General features: G+C 45.6%; 2 protein-coding genes across 2 annotated transcripts in view; one reads left to right on the forward strand and one right to left on the reverse strand.

The window, feature by feature from the left end:
- Window positions 1–21734, reverse strand: part of LOC142312448 (uncharacterized) — a 131662-nt gene that overhangs the window by 84194 nt on the left and 25734 nt on the right. The gene's annotated exons all lie outside the window — the stretch shown is intronic.
- LOC142310595 (uncharacterized) lies at window positions 15967–21471 on the forward strand. The gene is made up of 2 exons (XM_075348112.1): window positions 15967–15979; window positions 19084–21471. The coding sequence occupies exons 1-2, from the start codon at window positions 15967–15969 to the stop codon at window positions 20397–20399; spliced, it is 1329 nt and encodes a 442-aa protein (XP_075204227.1). The 3' UTR covers window positions 20400–21471.

Genomic DNA, 21734 nt, shown 5'->3' on the forward strand with positions numbered 1-21734 from the left:
GATGATTCTTTATCCGGCCGTGTGATCCCGGCATTAGAGGCCGTTACATCCCGGGAAGAGAGGATTTATCTAGAGAGTGTAAAATCTTTCCCTTCTCTGAATATTTCTGCCTCCGGTCACATCCCGTCGGCCGGTATAACGGGCTCCGCACCACAAAACTTACATCCAACTCATCAATTGTGGTGTTTTCTAAGTCACTTTTTTTTATCTTCTCGTATTAATGTTTTTTGTTACAAATTCTTCACAATGGAGCAAGTGGATCATGAATTTTGCACACAATAGAAACGCTTTGTATTTTTCCCTGTGACCTGTGTTTTTTACTTTTTAGTACAAAATGTCTCTTGTTCCTAAATGGCGACAAGTTTGCACCAAAATATTTGCTATACATAAAATATCTCAGGTGTGGACTTGCCAACATTTTTGACAAAATGTCATCGTTTTTTGAAAGTAGAAATACCGTTACTTTAAAAACTATTCACACCCGGTGAACCTTTCCACATTTTTTCACATTACAGCCACAAACAAGTGGATTTTATTGGGGTTTTATGTGATACGAACACAAAGTAGCAAACATTTGTGAAGTATAAAGGAAATTATACATGGATTTCTAAATGTGTTAAGAAATTTAACTCTGAAAATTGTGATGTGCATTAGTATTCAGCCCCCTGAGTGAATACTTTGCAGGACCCTCCTTTCACTGCAGTTGCTGCTGCCAGTCTCTTGGGGAATGTGTCTACCAGCTTTGCACATCTAGAGGTGACATTTTTGCCCCTTTTACTTTATAAAACAGCTCTATCTCAGATAAATTGGATGAAGGCGTCTGTGAAGCAATTTTCAATTCTTATTCTTTTGCTTTTAAAAAAATTAATTCTTCTATAAAGACCACATTTGTAGAGTTTATGACTTATAGTTGTCCTGTGGACAGATCCTCCCCCTGAGCTCTGGATCTCTCCTGCTTTTCCACTGACCATAGGCCTCTTGGCTGCTTCTCTATAATTAGTGCTCTCCTTGCTCGGGATGTTGGTTTAGGTGGACAGCCATGTCTTTGTCGTTTTGCAGTTGTGCTATATGTGACAACTCAGCATCTGGAGATTTGTGTGAGGAGTGAACTGTTCTTAATTAGGCAACACCTTTTGTTTCTTTGATTGCCAAATCAAGAGAAGTTGGCCATTGTTTAATGTCAGACTGACTGGAGCCCTATATCCTGTTAAATATGGATTGCCTCAGCCTCTTTGACTATGTCAATTAGAGGAATATTATGCAGTCGAATTGAACTGAACCAATGAGAGAACAGCCATCTCCCACCAATCCTGTAAGATACAATACTCTGAAGTGAGAACTTAGGGTATGAAAAGGGCTTTGCTCCTCTTTCCACATTTATTTTGCAGGACTTCAGCCTAAAATCCACATTTTTAGCTGAAATATCACAGATCTGCTTCACTGCTCAATGCTGAGCCCAAAATTGTACCTGGAGAACCCAGGTGAGGACAATTCAGTTGCCTGGCTAAATGCTGTATCTTGCTGTGCTCAGTCATTTTTGTAAGCTTGCCACTATCTCCTCTCAGTGGGTGCTCATCAAAAGCGGGGTGCTGCTGACTGGGATAGTTAGCCCAGGAAGCCCCGAAGTCGCAAAGATTGTAATCCCTTGCGAGCCAACGGATGGGAGAGACTTTGTCGCTTGTACCATCTTGTGATCTTGCTGGAAATGTACGATACGTGTTTGCCTGTTGGTGAACCAGTAACGTCCTACCAATGTGTAGTTCTCTCACTTTGTGTTGTCTGAGAAGTGTTCTGCCCACAAAAAATCAGTGCGAGCATTCAGTGGGATGAGCCCTGGTCCGAGCAGTCTTTCTGAAGACAGTCAGGCCAGCGGACGACTGTACCCACTGACCCTTATGTCTCTACACTATACTCCTGCCATTTTTGGTTGATGGATTGAAAAGTGCTTAGTGAGATGTTCAGAGCTTTGGCTATTTTTTTTTTTTTTTTATTAAACCGAACCCTGCTTTACTCTTCTCCACAACTTTATCCCTGACCTGTCTGGTGGGTTCCTTGGTTTTCAAGATGCTGTTTGATCCCTAATGTTCTCAAACAAAACTCGTGAAATCTTCACAAAACAGCTGTAGTTATACTGAGAATAAATGATACAGGTGACTCAATTTACTAATTTTGTGACTTCTGGAGGCAATTGGTCACTCAGGCGCATCATACTACAAGGGGCTTAATACAAATGTACATCACAATATTCAGATTTATATTTTTAAATATTTAGAAAACCATCTATCATTTCCTTTACACTTCACAAATACTTGTTACTTAATGCTGGAATATCACATAAAACCACAATAAAATACGTATACGTTTGTTGGTGTAATGTAAAAATTAGTGCAACGTTCCGAGGGTGTGAATACCTTTTACAAGGGGCAAAATTCCTCCATGACTCTAAAAATATCAGACTAGTTCCCTGGATCAATGTCCCATCACAAAATCTAGTACTGATGATAACCTGCAATAATATATTTTTTACGGAAGGCATCCAAGCCCGCCTTGAATTTTTGTAGTCTATCAACAATTATTTCATCATATGTCAGAGAGTTCCATATTCTCACTGCTCTTACAGTAAAGAATCCCCTTCTGTGATTTATGATTGAACCTCCTTGTCATTATTGCAGGCCTCAGTTGTAAAAAGCTCATCACAAATATCTCAGTAATGCCCCTGATATACTTGTACATTGTAATAAAATCGCCCCGTAGCCTTTGTGTTTCCAAATGAATAACCCCAGGCTTGCTAACCTGTCCTCCTATTGCAGACCTTCCATTCCTTTAATGGTCGCTCTTCTCTGCATCCGCTCTAGTTCAGTTATGTCCTCCTCATTCACTGGAGCTCGAAATTGTGCAGAATATTGTAAGTGTGGCCGCACTAGTGACTTGTATAGAGGCAAAACTGTTCTTGTCCGGAGCATCTGTGCCTCGTTCACTGCATCCTATTATTTTATCTGCCTTGGCAGCAGCTTCCTGGCCCTGGTTGGTTTTCTCGTCCTCCCACACACGGACGTCTTTTTCAGTGTCATTATTATGCAGTAATTTTCCAAAAATTAAAAAAAAAATTGCAGTTTAAAAATCAGCCAAAAAAATCTGGAAAACTAAAAACCTGCAAACATACAAAAAAACCCCCCCAAAACAAGCAAACAGATGAATATTATAAAATAGTCACGTGCCATACATGTCAAGTAAAAGCCGCTTCTTAATATTATTGGATCAAGAATCTTTATTTCTGTTCCTGCAGCCCCAAAACCATGAATTGTCTTCTCCTTCATGCCATAGATGTTAGCGTTATTTCTGAAGCCGGTGATCGGATATAAATAGTGATGAGCGAGCATGCTTGTCACTACTCGGTACTCGCACGAGTATCGCTGTACTCGGGCTGCTCGGCGGGGACCGAGTAATCTCGCGATACTCGTGCTTTACTCGTGGTCTTCATTTCTGCATGTTGGCGCTCTTTTGAGAGCCAGCCCTCATGCAGGGATTGGCTGGCAGACCACTGCAATGCCACAGCCCTGTTAGTTGTGGAATTGCAGTGATTGGCCGGCCTGCACAGCGTGACCGAGCCTTTATATCTTCCGGCGCGCTGTGCTCTGCTCACAGCTATTCAGACAGTCAGTGTAGGGAGAGTGTCGCTGATTCAGGGAAAGCTTTGCGGCCCTTTATAGCTTTTTCAGTTGCAGGGCTGCAAACAGTGTGACCAAAAGTCCTTCTCAGGACTATTCTAGTTGTATACAGGCAGGCAGGGTATAGCCAGGTCGGAGTACAGTAGCAGAGTCCTTCTCAGGACTATTGTTGCTATATACAGGCAGGGTATAGCCAGGTCTGAATACAGGCTAGTGACCAAAAGAGTCCTTGTCAGGACTATTGTACCAGTATACAGGCAGGCAGGCAGGCAGGGTAGTGGTGACCGTATACCAGCCTTCATCATATCTGGGGCTGGTGTACACAGTGTAAAACAGTCCAGATAGTGTCTGACTTGTCTGTAATTGTCGCTCCCCAAAAAAACCTGTTAGGTTATTATTGCGTCCGTGCTTGGTTTTTAAAACCGCACGTGTGTGCCTGTTGGTGGCAGCGTACAGGTGCACTTGTGTGCAATTTCCACACACTTTGATATAACGCACAAGTAGTGAATATACACGTCAGCAGTGCACAGCATTGCAAAATGCGCAAGGGCATTGGCAAGGAACAAGGAAGTGGACGTGATGGTGGTGCAGGCAGAGGCCGAGGTCGTGGGCAAGCTCTAATTTCGCCACAAGAAAGGGCCACATCTAGTCGCTCGCACGTCCTGTCCCAAATTCTTGGGGACCGCAGCAGTACACCGCTCTTGAACCAAGACCAGTGTCAACAGGTTGTTAGTTGGATAGCGGATAATGCTTCCAGTCAGATTGGCACCACCACAAACACTCTGTCTTCCACACGGTCAAGTGTCAGTAGCCGTGATACTGCACCGCACATTTCTGAACCTGATCCTCCTTCCTACCACCAGGCTGAGTACACGTCCTCCTCGGACATTAATGATCCCACACTTGGACACTCGGAAGAGCTGTTCACGTTTCCATTCACACATTCTGGCCTCTCGCCAGCTCATATTGAAGTGGGTCATGAGGAGATCGTCTGTACAGATGGCCAAATATTTGAGCAGCCACGTTCTCACGAAGTTGGCAACGTGTCTCAACAAGTGGTGGACGATGATGAGACACAATTGTCAGGAAGTCAGGAGGAGGAGCAGGGTGCGGAAGAGGAAGACGACGTGGTGGATGATCCAGTAACTGACCCAACCTGGCAGGAGGATATGCAGAGCGAGGACAGCAGTGCACAGGGGGAGGGAGGCGTAGCATCACAACAGGCAGTAAGAAGCAGGGTGGTGGCCCCAGGCAGAAGTCAGGCAACCGTTCCCCGGAACAACACGACGACACAAGGTGCCTGTACAAATGTTAGGTCTTCCCGAGTCTGGCAGTTTTTTAAGTTGGATCCAGATGATTCAAAAAAGGCCATTTGCAACACCTGCCGTGCCAGCATCAGCAGGGGTACCAAAACTAGCAGCCTGACCACCACCAGCATGATCAGGCACATGTCAGCCAAGCACCCGACTTTGTGGGAAGTACAACAGAGTCGAGGAGCAGTGCTTTCTGATGTCACTGCTACGTCTTCGCTGGTTGTGCATGCGAGCCAATCCTCTGTCCATGCTGCCTGCGAACGAGCCTCCTCCACTCCTGCACCTGCAGTTGCCTACGCAGAAAGAACACCATCATCAAGCACGTCCTTGTCCCAGCGCAGCGTTCAGTTATCCATTCAGCAAACCTTTGAACGCAGGCGCAAATACACTGCCAACACCCCACATGCCACAGTTCTAAATGCTAACATTTCGCGACTGCTTGCGCTGGAAATGTTGCCTTTTAGGCTGGTGGAGACAGAAGCATTCCGTGACCTGATGGCGGCAGCTGTCCCACGTTACTCGGTCCCCAGCCGCCACTATTTCTCCCGGTGTGCCGTCCCCGCGTTGCATAACCACGTGTCACAAAACATCACACGTGCCCTGAACAACGCTGTTTCACCCAAGGTCCACCTAACCACAGACACGTGGACAAGTGCTTGTGGGCAAGGCCGCTACATCTCGTTGACGGCACACTGGGTTAATATTGTGGAAGCTGGGACCCAGTCTGAGCGAGGGACGGAACACGTCCTTCCCACACCAAGGTTTGCAGGCCCTACCTCAGTCAGTGTTTCACCCACACTCTACAGCTCCGGAATGTCATGCTCTTCAGCCTCCTCCTCCTCCTGCGCATCCTCATCCACTGTGCCCTCCACACCAGTCACAAGCTGGAAGCACTGCAGCACTGCCTCGGCGAAGCGGCAACAGGCTGTGCTGAAGCTAATCTGCATAGGTGACAAACCCCACAATGCAGAAGAGCTGTGGACAGCTCTGAAACAGCAGGCAGATCACTGGCTCACACCTCTGAACCTAAAGCCAGGAAAGGTCGTGTGTGACAATGGCCGGAACCTGGTGGCGGCTTTGAGGCGAGGCCAGCTGACACATGTTCCATGCGTGGCCCATGTGCTCAACCTCGTGGTTCAGCGGTTTATAAAGTCATACCCAGAGCTGTCTGATCTGCTGGTAAAAGTTCGCCGCCTGTCTGCACATTTTCGAAAGTCACCTACTGCTTCAGCCGGCCTTGCCGGCTTTCAGCGCCGTTTGCATCTTCCGGCTCACAGACTGGTGTGTGATGTCCCCACGCGTTGGAATTCAACTCTGCACATGTTGGTCAGGATATGTGAGCAGAAGAGGGCAGTTGTTGAGTACCTGCATCACCTAAGCCGTCGGGAAATGGGTCAAACTCCACACATAACACCTGAGGAGTGGAGATGGATGTCAGACCTATGTACCATCCTCCAAAACTTTGAGGACTCCACCAAGATGGTGAGTGGTGATGACGCCATTATTAGCGTCACCATACCCGCTACTCTGCCTTCTAAAACGGTCTCTGCTGAAAAACAAACATGATGCATTGCAGGCGGAGCGCGATGAGTTGCAGCAAGAAACAGTAGTGGGTGTGGGTGATAACACACAGCCCCGCCTCGTCTCATCACAACGTGCAGTGGAGGACTATGACGAGGAGGAGGATGAAGACATGGAGCAACTCTCCGGCCAAATTGAGGATATGACATGCACACCAGTCATATCCTCGGTTCAGCGTGGCTGGCCAGAGGACAGGGTAGATGAGGAGGAGGAGGAGGAGGAGGACAGCATGTTCAGTCATCTTGTTGGTCAGGCTACTGAAGTCCTGGCTGTTAAGAGTCTGGCGCACATGGCTGACTTTATGGTAAGCTGCCTGTCTCGTGACCCTCGCGTTAAGAACATCTTGGCCGACAATCATTACTGGTTGGTAACACTGTTAGACCCACGCTACAAGGAGAACTTTTTGTCTCTTATTCCCGTGGAGGAGAGGTCAACCAAAATGCAGCAGTTTCGGAAGGCCATACTCACGGAAGTAGGCAAAGCATTCCCCTCACAAAACGCTAGCGGCATAGGTCAGGAATCAGTGGACAACCGAGGCGTACAGCCGAGAGAGGCACAAGTCCAATCCGCCAGAGGTAGGGGAACAGTCTTTAAGATGTGGGACAGTTTTCTCAGCCCCTCACGTACCACAGCCCCTGAGGTGCGGGGTAGTGCCACAAGAAATCCTAAGTTTGCCCAGATGCTGAAGGAGTACCTTGCAGATCGAACAACTGTACTCCGACATTCCTCTGTGCCTTACAATTATTGGGTATCCAAGCTGGACACGTGGCATGAATTGGCTCTCTACGCCTTGGAAGTCCTGGCCTGCCCTGCTGCTAGCGTTTTGTCAGAGCGTGTTTTTAGTGCCGCAGGTGGAATCATTACAGATAAACGCACCCGCCTGTCAACTGAAAATGCTGACAGGCTGACTCTGATAAAGATGAACAAGGGTTGGATTGGGCCAGACTTCACCACACCACCAGCAAATGAGAGCGGAATTTAAAGTTTGCCATGTACCTCCACTCACCCATGGGTACACACTTCTCGACTTTGGATAATCGCTGGACTGCTCCTCCTTCTCCTCATGCGCCACCATGATGATGACCGTTACAAATTGCAATACTTAGGCCTTTGTTTCAGGTATACCCCCAGTGGTAAATTTTTTCGCCCATTCTTTGCAGAATGGACATTACAACGACAGGAGACCCGCTCCTTTGCAATGGGAACAATGTTTTGAGGCCCTCATGCACGTCTCTACCCAGGGACAACGTGGAGCCTCCCAATTTTTGGCTGCCCTGGCAAAGGGCTATACTGAAATACACCCACTTCCTTAAAATGGACACTTAATGTTTTGAGGCCCTCATGCACGTCTCTACCCAGGGACAACGTGGAGCCTCCCAATTTTTGGCTGCCCTGGCAAAGGGCTATACTGAAATACACCCACTTCCTTAAAATGGACACTTAATGTTTTGAGGCCCTCATGCACGTCTCTACCCAGGGACAACGTGGAGCCTCCCAATTTTTGGCTGCCCTGCCTAAGGGCTATACTGAAATACACCCACTTCCTTAAAATGGACACTTAATGTTTTGAGGCCCTCATGCACGTCTCTACCCAGGGACAACGTGGAGCCTCCCAATTTTTGGCTGCCCTGGCAAAGGGCTATACTGAAATACACCCACTTCCTTAAAATGGACACTTAATGTTTTGAGGCCCTCATGCACGTCTCTACCCAGGGACAACGTGGAGCCTCCCAATTTTTGGCTGCCCTGCCTAAGGGCTATACTGAAATACACCCACTTCCTTAAAATGGACACTTAATGTTTTGAGGCCCTCATGCACGTCTCTACCCAGGGACAACGTGGAGCCTCCCAATTTTTGGCTGCCCTGGCAAAGGGCTATACTGAAATAGACCCACTTCCTTACAATGGGCACTTCAGGTTTACAGGCCATCATGCACGTCTCTATCCAGGGACAATGTGGAGCCTCCCAATTTTTGGCTGCCCTGCCTAAGGGCTATACTGAAATAGACCCACTTCCTTACAATGGGCACTTCAGGTTTACAGGCCCTCATGCACGTCTCTATCCAGGGACAACGTGGAGCCTCCCAATTTTTGGCTGCCCTGGCAAAGGGCTATACTGAAATAGACCCACTTCCTTACAATGGGCACTTCAGGTTTACAGGCCATCATGCACGTCTCTATCCAGGGACAATGTGGAGCCTCCCAATTTTTGGCTGCCCTGCCTAAGGGCTATACTGAAATAGACCCACTTCCTTACAATGGGCACTTCAGGTTTACAGGCCCTCATGCACGTCTCTATCCAGGGACAACGTGGAGCCTCCCAATTTTTGGCTGCCCTGGCAAAGGAAAATACTACAAAGACTCACTTCCTCAAAATGGGCACATTAGACTCAAGAGGCCTTCATGTACGTCTCTTCTCAGGGACATCGGAGTGCCACACAATGTTTTCACGTAAAATCTTTCATGTATTAATCTCAAAAAGTAACATACACCAGCTCTATCTCACTATTGGGTATGTGCCCTTAACATTTCCGCCATGAAAAATCATTTTGGGGTCATTTTGGAAGGTTTTCTGGTGAGTCCGTAAAAATGGCGTAAAACGCGGACAAAATTGTTCACAGCTGTGACTTTTCAGTGATAAATGCTTCAAGGGGTCTTCCCCATGCTGTTGCCATGTCATTTGAGCACTCTTCTGAGACTTTTGTGACATTTTTAGGGTTTCTCCATGCTGCCGGGGGGTCATTTCACAAAAATACTCGGGTCTCCCATAGGATAACATTGGGCTCGTTGCTCGGGCCGAGTACACGAGTATCTTGGGAGGCTCGGCCCGAGCTTCGAGCACCCGAGCTTTTTAGTACTCGCTCATCACTAGATATAAAGTCTCCAGTAATTATATTACTGTACAGGATTCTTTATGATGTTACATCATCATCTTCTCCCCATTCAGGTCCCTACAATATCGCATCCTCTCAGTGGAGATCTTCTATATAAGAAAATTCTCCTGATTGCCCCGTCAAGGATGGATATGGACAGGGACAAGATGGCGGAGAGGATATTACACCTCACCCTAGAGATCCTCTTCCGGCTTACTGGAGAGGTGAGAGATTCTGATGACGTCACATTACATCATTCTTATCTATGGGAATAACAGATGGACAGAACTGGAGAGGTGAGGACTCTGGAAATGTCTGGAGTGAGATTTATTACTGTGTCTCTCCATAACCAGGATTACACAGTAGTGAAGAAGACCTCTAGTGAGCGCTGTCAGGCCCCTGTGTCTGAGGGATGGGGAAGACCCCTGAGCCCAATCACAGGGCCTCCACCTCACCCCCAGATACATGAGGACATCAATGACCAGAAGATCCTAGAACTCACCTACAAGATGATTGAGCTGCTGACTGGAGAGGTGACACTGCTGGGAATGCTGGGACATTATACAGTAACGCTATGAAGGGATCGGGGGTGACGGTATCATTGTATGTGTCAGGTTCCTATAAGGTGTCAGGACGTCACCGTCTATTTCTCCATGGAGGAGTGGGAGTATTTAGAAGGACACAAAGATCTGTACAAGGACGTCATGATGGTGGTTCCCCAGCCCCTCACATCACCAGGTAATAGACAGGACTAAATACACACGGCCTATAATTATCTGTATGTAAGGAATGAATTCAGCCCCTGTATGTGTCTCCTCCAGTTCTATCCAGTAAGAGGACAACACCAGAGAGATGTCCCCGTCCTCTTCTCCCACAGGACTGTAAACAAGAAGATCCCGATGTTCCTCAGGATGTGTCTCCTCCAGTTGTATCCAGTAAGAGATATCTACTCATGTACTTTCTGCACTAATTTTGTGGTTACATTTTTAGGCTTTCTGCTCTGTTTTTTTCAGCTGTATTTTCTTTGCTTCTGCTTCTTCTGCTGTTTGTTTCTAGTCCCTTCTATATGTTGTTATGAAGGCAACTCAAAGACCTGCAGAGAGTTTATGAATATGTGCCGCCCCCGTGACCAGCAGCCGCCGCTGCTCGAGTCCGGACTTTCAGGGGTGGTGGCTTGAGGGTCTCCGGACCCGGGGGTCCTGCGGACACTCCGAATGAAAAGGTGGGGGGTTGGATGTATATGTACAAAATCCGTAAGAGAAAGACCTTGCCTCACCTCACATAGGTGCTCTGGAGAAAACAGTCAGTAATTGGAGTATGGTAACTCCGGCACACTACTAATTTCCCGTAAGAACCAAGGAGACATAGTAAATTGAAAAAATCTTTTTTATTTTATTTTGCTTGTGAGATTGTGAAAGAAGTGCTGTACAAAAGTCTGCCAAGACGTTTCGGCCAATCGGCCTTCCTCAGGTCGGACAAACTGGAGAGCAGCAGGAGATGAAGGAGTAGAAAATGAAAGTAGATGTACTTGACCGTATGTTGGACAGCAGGGTAAATGGTGGTATACACAGGAATACCTATGTGGTTATATTGTGAGTAGTGGGTCACTCTCTTGTCAGGAGGGCAAAGTTAGTACAATGTACCTCTGGTAACCGCAATATGGTAACCGGAAATTAAGTGTAGGGGTCACCAAGTTTCGTCAAATGTGACACAAGACCTGTGTTAAGGCAAGCTTCCAGCACGCTTTAGTGTAAAGAGATCATTATGCTTCCATGTTCTGTGTATGCTGTCAGCACTCTTAAGTGCTCAGGGATCCTGTTATTCCAAGGCGGTTGTAGCTCAAGTGATTATTCAAGACTAGGGGCTGGAGGACAAAATATGGTCAAGGGGTATATAGAACAAGGCAGGACCTGACCCAGGTAGTTACCTATGGCTCCAGTGATTAGGCATAGGAGGAGGTCCAGGAAAGGTGAAGGGAGTCCGGGCGACTACCGGCGGGTATCAGAGGTGCTGGGAGGCACAGGACGCGCGGTTCAGCCTCCCAGCACCTCTGATACCCGCCGGTAGTCGCCCGGACTCCCTTCACCTTTCCTGGACCTCCTCCTATGCCTAATCACTGGAGCCATAGGTAACTACCTGGGTCAGGTCCTGCCTTGTTCTATATACCCCTTGACCATATTTTGTCCTCCAGCCCCTGGTCTTGAATAATCACTTGAGCTACAACCGCCTTGGAATAACAGGATCCCTGAGCACTTAAGAGTGCAGACAGCATACACAGAACATGGAAGCATAATGATCTCTTTACACTAAAGCGTGCTGGAAGCTTGCCTTAACACAGGTCTTGTGTCACATTTGAGGAAACTTGGTGATCCCCTACACTTAATTTCCGGTTACCACATTGCGGTTACCAGAGGAACATTGTACTCACTTTGCCCTCCTGACAAGAGAGTGACCCACTACTCACAATATAACCACATAGGTATTCCTGTGTATACCACCATTTACCCTGCTGTCCAACATACGGTCAAGTACATCTACTTTCATTTTCTACTCCTTCATCTCCTGCTGCTCTCCAGTTTGTCCGACCTGAGGAAGGCCGATTGGCCGAAACGTCTTGGCGGACTTTTGTACAGCACTTCTTTCACAATCTCACAAGCAAAATAAAAGAAAAAAGATTTTTTCAATTTACTATGTCTCCTTGGTTCTTACCGGAAATTAGTAGTGTGCCGGATGTATATGTACGGCTGGGCCGTATTCGAGTTCGTGACGCCACCCACGGTGTGTGGTGAGGTTGGACACCACCGCTGCTGTGACGGGGCACCCAGGGGAGATGTTGTGCAGCCAGTTGTTAACCCCTCCGTGGACAGGGATGGTGGCCCCAGGACTTGGTGGGCGTTGGTGCAGGGAGATGGGCGACCGCAGGGTGCTGTTGTACTCACTATTATTGAACACACGAGTCTCTGGTAAACCAAAATAATGGTGGGCTGCGCTCTGGTCCCCCACCCGGCTGGTGGTCTCTGCCTTTCTCCCGCACCTTTGTGAACGTTGGAATACCTGAGCCTGAAACTTCAGGAGTCCACTCCCGGCTTGTGACAGTCTAGGGAGCCCTTATTCGCAGATGCTGGCCCATGGGATCTCTGAGCCGTGGCGGTGGCCTTTTATCCCTTCTCGGTGGGCTGTTGTCTTCTTTCGGGACTTTGGGTGGGACAGGACCTAGAGTCCTGGCCTCAATCAGTTAATTAACTAATCCCCAGTAGTTTCTGGACCTAGCTTCAGGGTCTGAGTACCCCCCTTTGTGCTCCGGTTTCCGGGTCGGTTCCCCGGGTCGATACCGGCGGGCTACAACCCTGTCCCGGTTCCACCTAGCTGTCTTCCTGGCTCCTGCAGACGAGACCACCGTCTGCCTCCTAGCCAAAGGCACCAGGGCTCCAACCCTGGCACCTGTTAGTTTTCCTCAGGCCCTGTCACAGGCCTGGCCTCCACTCTCCTTGAACTCTACAACTCAACTGCTTACTTTCTCCTGCCTCAGGCTATCAGGACTCCTTGGTGGGCGTCTTCCAACCACCTGGTTCCGCCCCCTGGTGTGCCCATCAGCCCTGAGGGAGGTGACTAGGGTGTATATGGTCGGCTGTGTGTTACCTTGTAGGGGACAGGTGTAATGCGGGGCCCTATCTGTGACTACCTGGCCTGGCCGGGCGTCAAAAATACCCTGTTTCCCTGAAAATAAGCCCTATACCGAGAATAAGCCCTAGTTACAGTCAGGACCAGTATTGGGAGGAGTCAAACTGTGTAATTTCTCAGGAACCCCAGTCTCTTAGGGTCCCCATCAGTTGTATTCTAAGGTTGATTGTTTAAGGACCTTTGATGAAGTCATGTGACATGATGTAACCAAAGGTCTTTTAATTCTAGGAGTCTAAAAAAACTGAACAGGACACAGGCTGGCATACAGGACTGGCATTAGTAGACAGGGAGAGGAAACTGGGCAATTACACAGGCCCCCATTCTCCTAGCGGCTGCAGTGTTTATATGCCAATTATAGGACTGCTTAAGAACCTTTTTGACATCACGTCATGTGACCAAAGTAAAAGTGGAGAAAAAGGCCTCAATAGAAACAAGTGCACACCAATATACAGTTAGGTCCAGAAATCTTTGGACAGTGACACAATTTTCGCGAGTTAGGCTCTGCATGCCACCACATTGGATTTGAAATGAAACCTCTACAACAGAATTCAAGTGCAGATTGTAACGTTTAATTTGAAGGTTTGAACAAAAATATCTGATAGAAATTGTAGGAATTGTACACATTTCTTTACAAACACTCCACATTTTAGGAGGTCAAAACTAATTGGACAAATAAACCAAACCCAAACAAAATATTTTTATTTTCAATATTTTGTTGCGAATCCTTTGGAGGCAATCACTGCCTTAAGTCTGGAACCCATGGACATCACCAAACGCTGGGTTTCCTCCTTCTTAATGCTTTGCTAGGCCTTTACAGCTGCAGCCTTCAGGTCTTGCTTGTTTGTGGGTCTTTCCGTCTTAAGTCTGGATTTGAGCAAGTGAAATGCATGCTCAATTGGGTTAAGATCTGGTGATTGACTTGGCCATTGCAGAATGTTCCACTTTTTTGCACTCATGAACTCCTGGGTAGCTTTGGCTGTATGCTTGGGGTCATTGTCCATCTGTACTATGAAGCGCCGTCCGATCAACTTTGCGGCATTTGGCTGAATCTGGGCTGAAAGTATATCCCGGTACACTTCAGAATTCATCAGGCTACTCTTGTCTGCTGTTATGTCATCAATAAACACAAGTGACCCAGTGCCATTGAAAGCCATGCATGCCCATGCCATCACGTTGCCTCCACCATGTTTTACAGAGGATGTGGTGTGCCTTGGATCATGTGCTGTTCCCTTTCTTCTCCAAACTTTTTTCTTCCCATCATTCTGGTACAGGTTGATCTTTGTCTCATCTGTCCATAGAATACTTTTCCAGAACTGAGCTGGCTTCATGAGGTGTTTTTCAGCAAGTTTAACTCTGGCCTGTCTATTTTTGAAATTGATGAATGGTTTGCATCTAGATGTGAACCCTTTGTATTTATTTTCATGGAGTCTTCTCTTTACTGTTGACTTAGAGACAGATACACCTACTTCACTGAGAGTGTTCTGGACTTCAGTTGATGTTGTGAACGGGTTCTTCTTCACCAAAGAAAGTATGCGGCGATCATCCACCACTGTTGTCATCCATGGACGCCCAGGCCTTTTTGAGTTCCCAAGCTCACCAGTCAATTCCTTTTTTCTCAGAATGTACCCGACTGTTGATTTTGCTACTCCAAGCATGTCTGCTATCTCTCTGATGGATTTTTTCTTTTTTTTCAGCCTCAGGATGTTCTGCTTCACCTCAATTGAGAGTTCCTTAGACCGCATGTTGTCTGGTCACAGCAACAGCTTCCAAATGCAAAACCACACACCTGTAATCAACCCCAGACCTTTTAACTACTTCATTGATTACAGGTTAACGAGGGAGATGCCTTCAGAGTTAATTGCAGCCCTTAGAGTCCCTTGTCCAATTACTTTTGGTCCTTGAAAAAGAGGAGGCTATGCATTACAGAGCTAGGATTCCTACACTTTTTCTCCGATTTGGATGTGAAAACTCTCATATTGCAGCTGGGAGTGTGCACTTTCAGCCCATATTATATATATAATTGTATTTCTGAACATGTTTTTGTAAACAGCTAAAATAACAAAACTTGTGTCACTGTCCAAATATTTCTGGACCTAACTGTATAAACAAGGTATATAAATTTTATTATGTCCGGAACATACAAAACACAGACGATTAAAATCATTTAAGAACAAAACAGCCATCTGTCCCATACACTACATATAATTCTGTGATAAATATAATATTTTTTTTTATATAATATATGGTCCCCAGGGAAAATTATATACAAATACGGCAAAAATAGAAAAAACCTCTATAAAGCAGCGGTACAGTGAAAGGAGAAAAATAGTAGCATATATGGTTGATATAGTCTATCGCAAAACATAATAATAAGGATACAGGATAAGAAGTGGTATAGTGAAAAGATGACAAATGGCTAAACCTGTGATGAATATATCCTATATTAGAATTCACCCACAGGACACAACAATGTCACAATATAACACCATAACAGAATAATGTAAAGGATGACCCCTGTGGAGTGGCCATACAAAATACAAGAAGTAGTTACATCTGTAATGGCCTATTGCCAAGACTACAATCAAGGTATACAATGTCACAATTGGTCTCCAGACATGTATTATAAAGAGTAGCTTCTATAATAATCCATTACCGATAACTGATTATAAAGACCCTATGGGAAAAATGAATGACACGGATAACCAGAAGGCAATACCCTATTAAAAAGGAAAAAGCCTTTAGCCACACATTGAATTAGTAGTTGAAAAATCAATACTGTGCAAGGGAGAATATAAATCCCTGGCTACTACAATACCATGTCTGGACCCTGGTAACCGCTGCAAGAAAAATATGGGGACCCAAGGTAAGAGGGACAGTCAGGCAGTCTACCCGACGCGTGTCGCCACCTATTGCAGCTTCATCAGGGGCAAGTGACACATAACATCAACCGGACAATTAATAAAGCTAATGTGATTACCGTAAATTGGTATCTGGTGGATGTGCAGCTGCACACGTGGAGAGGGAGGCGGGCCCGCCATGATCTGCATGCGGTCAAGCAGCACGGAGGAAGTGAGGAGGTCACATGATTCATGTTCTGTGACCATGGAAACCAAGTACACAGATCGTGCCATCATAGACAGACCAAATAATGATGAACTTTCTCATCCTCCATATCTGCAACCCTGACAATAGAGTGTGTGTGTGTGTGTGTGTGTGTTTATATATATATATATATATATATATATATATATATATATATATATATATATATATAATATATATATATAATTACAGATGTACAGAAGACTCAGTTTGCATATATGGAGCACAAAGATAATACGGCTAAGAAAACATGGTCACTTTAATAAAAAGTCTTTCTGGAAAAAGAAATTACATTGCTATGTTTCAACAAGAGGCCCCCACACGGATTGGCCTCTCGCCCCGCCCCCCTCACGCATTGCACGTTCGCTCTGCCCCCGCCCCCTACACGCATTCCCCGAAACGACACGGAGACCCGACTCCCAGGTGAGTGCTGTACCCCCGGGAGCCCACATCAGCGTACGCCGCCAACCCAGCCGACACATACCCTTGCATTGCTGGGGTTGATGGCGTACGCTGGTGTGGGCTCCCGTGCGAGCTGGGGTTGGGGTACGCTGGTAACCATGTAATATTGTCTAGCATGGTTACCAGCGTACACCGGCTCCCAGGTGAGCGTATCAAGGTCCTGCAGCGGCGGAACACACACACACGCACACACATAAGAACACACACACATCAGATCTCTCACACACAGCTCACACACATATCAGATCGCATCCACACACTCACAACATCCCGTAATATCGCTTGCTTCTCGGTGGCGATCCTGTGCGTGCAGTGATCTTCTAGGACCTGCCGGAGGATCACATGGCCAGAAGCATGTGGTATCTTCGGATGTTGTGAGTGTGTGAGCGCGTATGTGCGCATGTATGCGATCGGGTGTGTGCGCGTGTATGCGATCGGATGTGTGCGTGTATGCGATCGGGTGTGTGCGTGTCGGTAGAAAGCAGAGGAGCACGGCGTGCAGCACAGCTGCGGGGACACCACAGGCAGAAGTGGGGTGTGAGTGTATGCGATCAGATGTGTGCGTGTATACTGTCTGATGTGTGACTGTGGAGCACAATGGGGGGTGTACAGCATGGGGATGGAGCACGATGGGGGGTGCACAGCATGGGGGATGGAGCACGATGGGGAGTGCGCAGCATGGGGGATGGAGGCTGATGGGGAGTGCGCAGCATGGGGGATGGAGCACGATGGGGAGTGCGCAGCATAGGGGATGGAGCACGATGGGGAATGCGCAGCATGGGGGATGGAGCACGATGGGGGGTGCGCAGCATGTGGGATGGAGCACGATGGGGGGGTGCGCAGCATGGGGGATGGAGCACGATGGGGGGTGTACACCTCCCCCCAAAACACACACACACCACACCGCCACACACGCACTGCACAACACACCATACACACACTGGGAACCACAAACACCGCCCTACACAGACACCCAACACACAAACACCGCGGCACACACAAATATACGCACATGCCGCACAACACACACATTGCACAAAACATACCTCCCCCCAAAACACACACACGCACCCCACACCCACACAAACTGCGCAACACACACAACGCTACAGACACACAGCGCTCCACAAACAACGCAACACACAAACACCGCTCTCACCCCCCGCCACACCCAGACAACACCCAGAACATGTACAGCGCCCTACACAAACACTTAAACACTTGGTAACTACACACAACAACATATATATATATATACAAAAATCATACATTAACTACACAATACGTAAATTCTAGAATACCCGATGCGCAGAATCGGGCCACCTTCTAGTATAATAAATAAATTTATAAAACCAATGTGCATATGAAGGCTGAAATAACAATGGAAAAGGGCAACAAAGGGGAATATATGCAACAAAATAATAACAGCTGATCCACAACCTATGTAATATGGAAGCACATATGCGATCTGTAAATTATGCATGTGCACACATATAGATGACACATCAGAGGGCGTAGTATAATCCATGGATTTCAGCATTCTGGCACTCTGCATGATAACTGCTCTGGTGTCTGAGAGCAGCACAGTGAGATGAAGGCGTCAAACCACATACTTAGTAAGACTAGCAAGAGTTATTCTCTGCTGTGCTCCGTGTTAATGTCTTTGATCACATGCTGTTGTGGAGCCAGTATCATTCGCTCCCCTTCTGTATATGCCGGCTGGACTATTCCATTAATGCCAGCAATAGTTTACCTATACAGGTCTGGTGATGTGTTGTGATACAAACTAGTGGTTGTTGTGCATTATTGCTGTGAGCAGCTGTGGTGTTAACCCTTGTTGTCTTTTTGTTTTTGCCTTCCTGCTCTTGCTTTTCGCCTTAGTCTCTCACTGTTTATTTCTGTGAGTTTGCAGTGTGTCTGAATTTTGGTTTTCACGTCTGTCGTAATCTGTATTTCCATCATACTCCTTTCCCTTCCTTCCACGTTCAGGGTAATCCAGAGGTTAGGGATAGCCTAAGGTCTCCTGGCATGAGAGACGGTATAGGAGCCCCTGTCCCTCATTATCCTACAGTCACATTGCGACAATCAATCAGATTATTTACTGTAGCACATTCCAGAGAACTGGTGCTAGGAATGGGAGATCCGAATTAACGAAGATGTAACTCTTAGATCTCGAAATTGGAAAACAGATTCAGAATAATTTGTTTCCTAATTTAATTTCTAATGTTATGATTTAAAAAAATCTACTTTCAAAATTATATCATTAAAAAATAATAACATTGTGTTTATTTTTAGCAGATGAGTGTATCAGGAGTTCAGATGGACCTCTAATATCGTCAGAATTTAAAACAGATGATGAAAGTATCACACATGATACATATGAAGAGTGTGCTGCTCTCCCAGATATACCTTCAGTCTTTCCTCGGAAAGCTTTATCATCTGATCTTTTCAAACAAGTCCAAAATTACGATTTATCACAGAATTGTAAGCAAAATATAAGTTACAGAAAGGATGTGAAACATGAAACGGCTGCTACAAGGAAGAAACCATTTTCATGTTCAGAATGTGGGAAATGTTTTATCAGGAAATCAGTTCTTGTTCGACATCAGAAAATTCACACAGGAGTGAAGCCATTTTCATGTTCAGAGTGTGGGAAATGTTTTATTCGGAAATCTTACTTTGTTACACATCAGAAAATTCACACAGGGGAGAAGCTATTTTTATGTTCAGAGTGTGGGAAATGTTTTATTCGGAAATCAGATCTTGTTTGTCATCAAAGATCTCACACAGGGGAGAAGCCATTTTCATGTTCAGAGTGTGGGAAATGTTTTATTCAGAAATCTTACCTTGTTAGACATCAGAAAAATCACACAGGGGAGAAGCCATTTTCATGTTCAGAGTGTGGGAAATGTTTTATTTGGAAATCAGATCTTGTTAGACATCAGAAAAATCACACAGGGGAGAAGCCATTTTCATGTTCAGAGTGTGGGAAATGTTTTATTCAGAAATCAGATCTTGTTTGTCATCAAAGATCTCACACAGGGGAGAAGCCATTTTCATGTTCAGAGTGTGGGAAATGTTTTATTCAGAAATCAGATCTTGTTTGTCATCAAAGATCTCACACAGGGGAGAAGCCATTTTCATGTTCAGAGTGTGGGAAATGGTTTATTAAGAAATCAGACCTTGTTAGACATCAGAAAAATCACACAGGGGAGAAGCCATTATCATGTTCAGAGTGTGGGAAATGTTTTATTCAGAAATCAGATCTTGTTCGCCATCAAAGATCTCACACAGAGGAGAAGCCATTTTCATGTTCAGAGTGTGGGAAATGTTTTATTCAGAAATCTTACCTTCTTAGACATCAGAAAAATCACACAGGGGAGAAGCCATTTTCATGTTCAGAGTGTGGGAAATGTTTTATTTGGAAATCATATCTTGTTTGTCATCAAAGATCTCACACAGGGGAGAAGCCATTTTCATGTTCAGAGTGTGGGAAATGTTTTATTCAGAAATCACACCTTGTTTGCCATCAAAGATCTCACACAGAGGAGAAGCCATTTTCATGTTCAGAGTGTGGGAAATGTTTTATTCAGAAATCAGACCTTATTAGACATCAGAATAGTCACACAGGGGAGAAGCCATTTTCATGCCCAGAATGTGGTAAATGTTTTACTAGGAAATCACATCTTTTTTACCATCAAAAAAATCACACAAAATAAACCATTTTTATGTTCTGAATGTGGAAAATGTAATTCTCAGAAATCAGATCTTGTTAAACATATGATGGCGCCACACAGGGAAGGAACCTTTATAATGTTGTGAATAATTGAAATGTTTAACTGGTAAATCAAGTCTTGCTAATCGTCAGAAAACCAGCAGAGCAGCCATTCTTGCTTTCAGAATTTGCCAAATGTTTTGTATCATTAATCAGGTCCTGTTGTCAGATGAGTCACACGGGAGAAGCCATTATGATGTACTATAATTCAAAGGGTTTTATCCAAAAATCGGCTACAATTGCTCAAGTAAGAATTGGTGAGGGAAAGAACCATTTTCTCTCTTTTTAAACTTATCGTATTTTTCAAACCATAAGAATGTGGTCATGACGCACTGTTATGGGGGGGATCTGCTGCTGACACTGTTACGAGGGTAATATCCCCCAGTTTCTAGTGCAATGTGTTTAATGACTTTCCCTTTAAATAGTGCTTATAACAAATCTGTGGCTGCCTTTATTATTTACTAAAACAGTGAAGAGCCGTAGATTAGTGAATTTTTTAAATATAATCCAGTACCAAAACTTTTTGAAGTGTCCCTAATGTCCCCCAAAAGGAACTTCAGATTGTGAGATCTCACAACCCTCAGTGATGATCACTCTCTCAGTGAAAGAGTGAGCTCTACGACTCCAGCTCTGCAGCATCCTCCTTAAGCAGTTCAGTAAAACCTTAAAAAGTATGTGACAGCGCTGGATTAGTTGAGAGAACAATGTCTCGTTCTTAGAGCAGCTGCAGAGATTTGTGGGATCCCGTTCTGCATACTAAGATCCCGCAAAATGGAATTTCGAGCTCCACTTTGCTAGTAAGTTGGGTATTTTCGAGAGCCTTTATGAACATTTGTGAAAGGTTTTGATACTGGATTATATTTAGATAATTCACTAATCTCCGGTTGCTCACTGATTTATTTACTAAAAAGCGCAGCCCCAGATTGGAGATAGGAACTCATAATTCTATCACATTGTATATAATTGCATTTCAAAACTTGTTTCGTTAATAAATGCTTGTAAATGTACAGTATATTCTTCATGCCTGTCTTTCTCTATTGTTTAGATGTGATGATTTTGCCTCCAAACCTCTGGAGTTGAGGCAGAGCTGTAGGCATTTAGCACAAAAATAGTGAGGGGATGTTACAGCGTTGTCACGGCTGGCAGAAAATCCAATGGCAGAAGTGTTGGAAACTCCCAGAGATTTGCAGAACGTGTTCTTAACTTACAGTTCTCTGTTTCTGTAGCAGCGGACTCTATGACTCTGGGAAACTGTCAGTTTTTCCTCTGTTGCAAGCCT

The sequence above is a fragment of the Anomaloglossus baeobatrachus genome, chromosome 5 (genome assembly GCF_048569485.1).
Source record: "Anomaloglossus baeobatrachus isolate aAnoBae1 chromosome 5, aAnoBae1.hap1, whole genome shotgun sequence".
Taxonomy (NCBI): Eukaryota; Metazoa; Chordata; class Amphibia; order Anura; family Aromobatidae; genus Anomaloglossus; species Anomaloglossus baeobatrachus.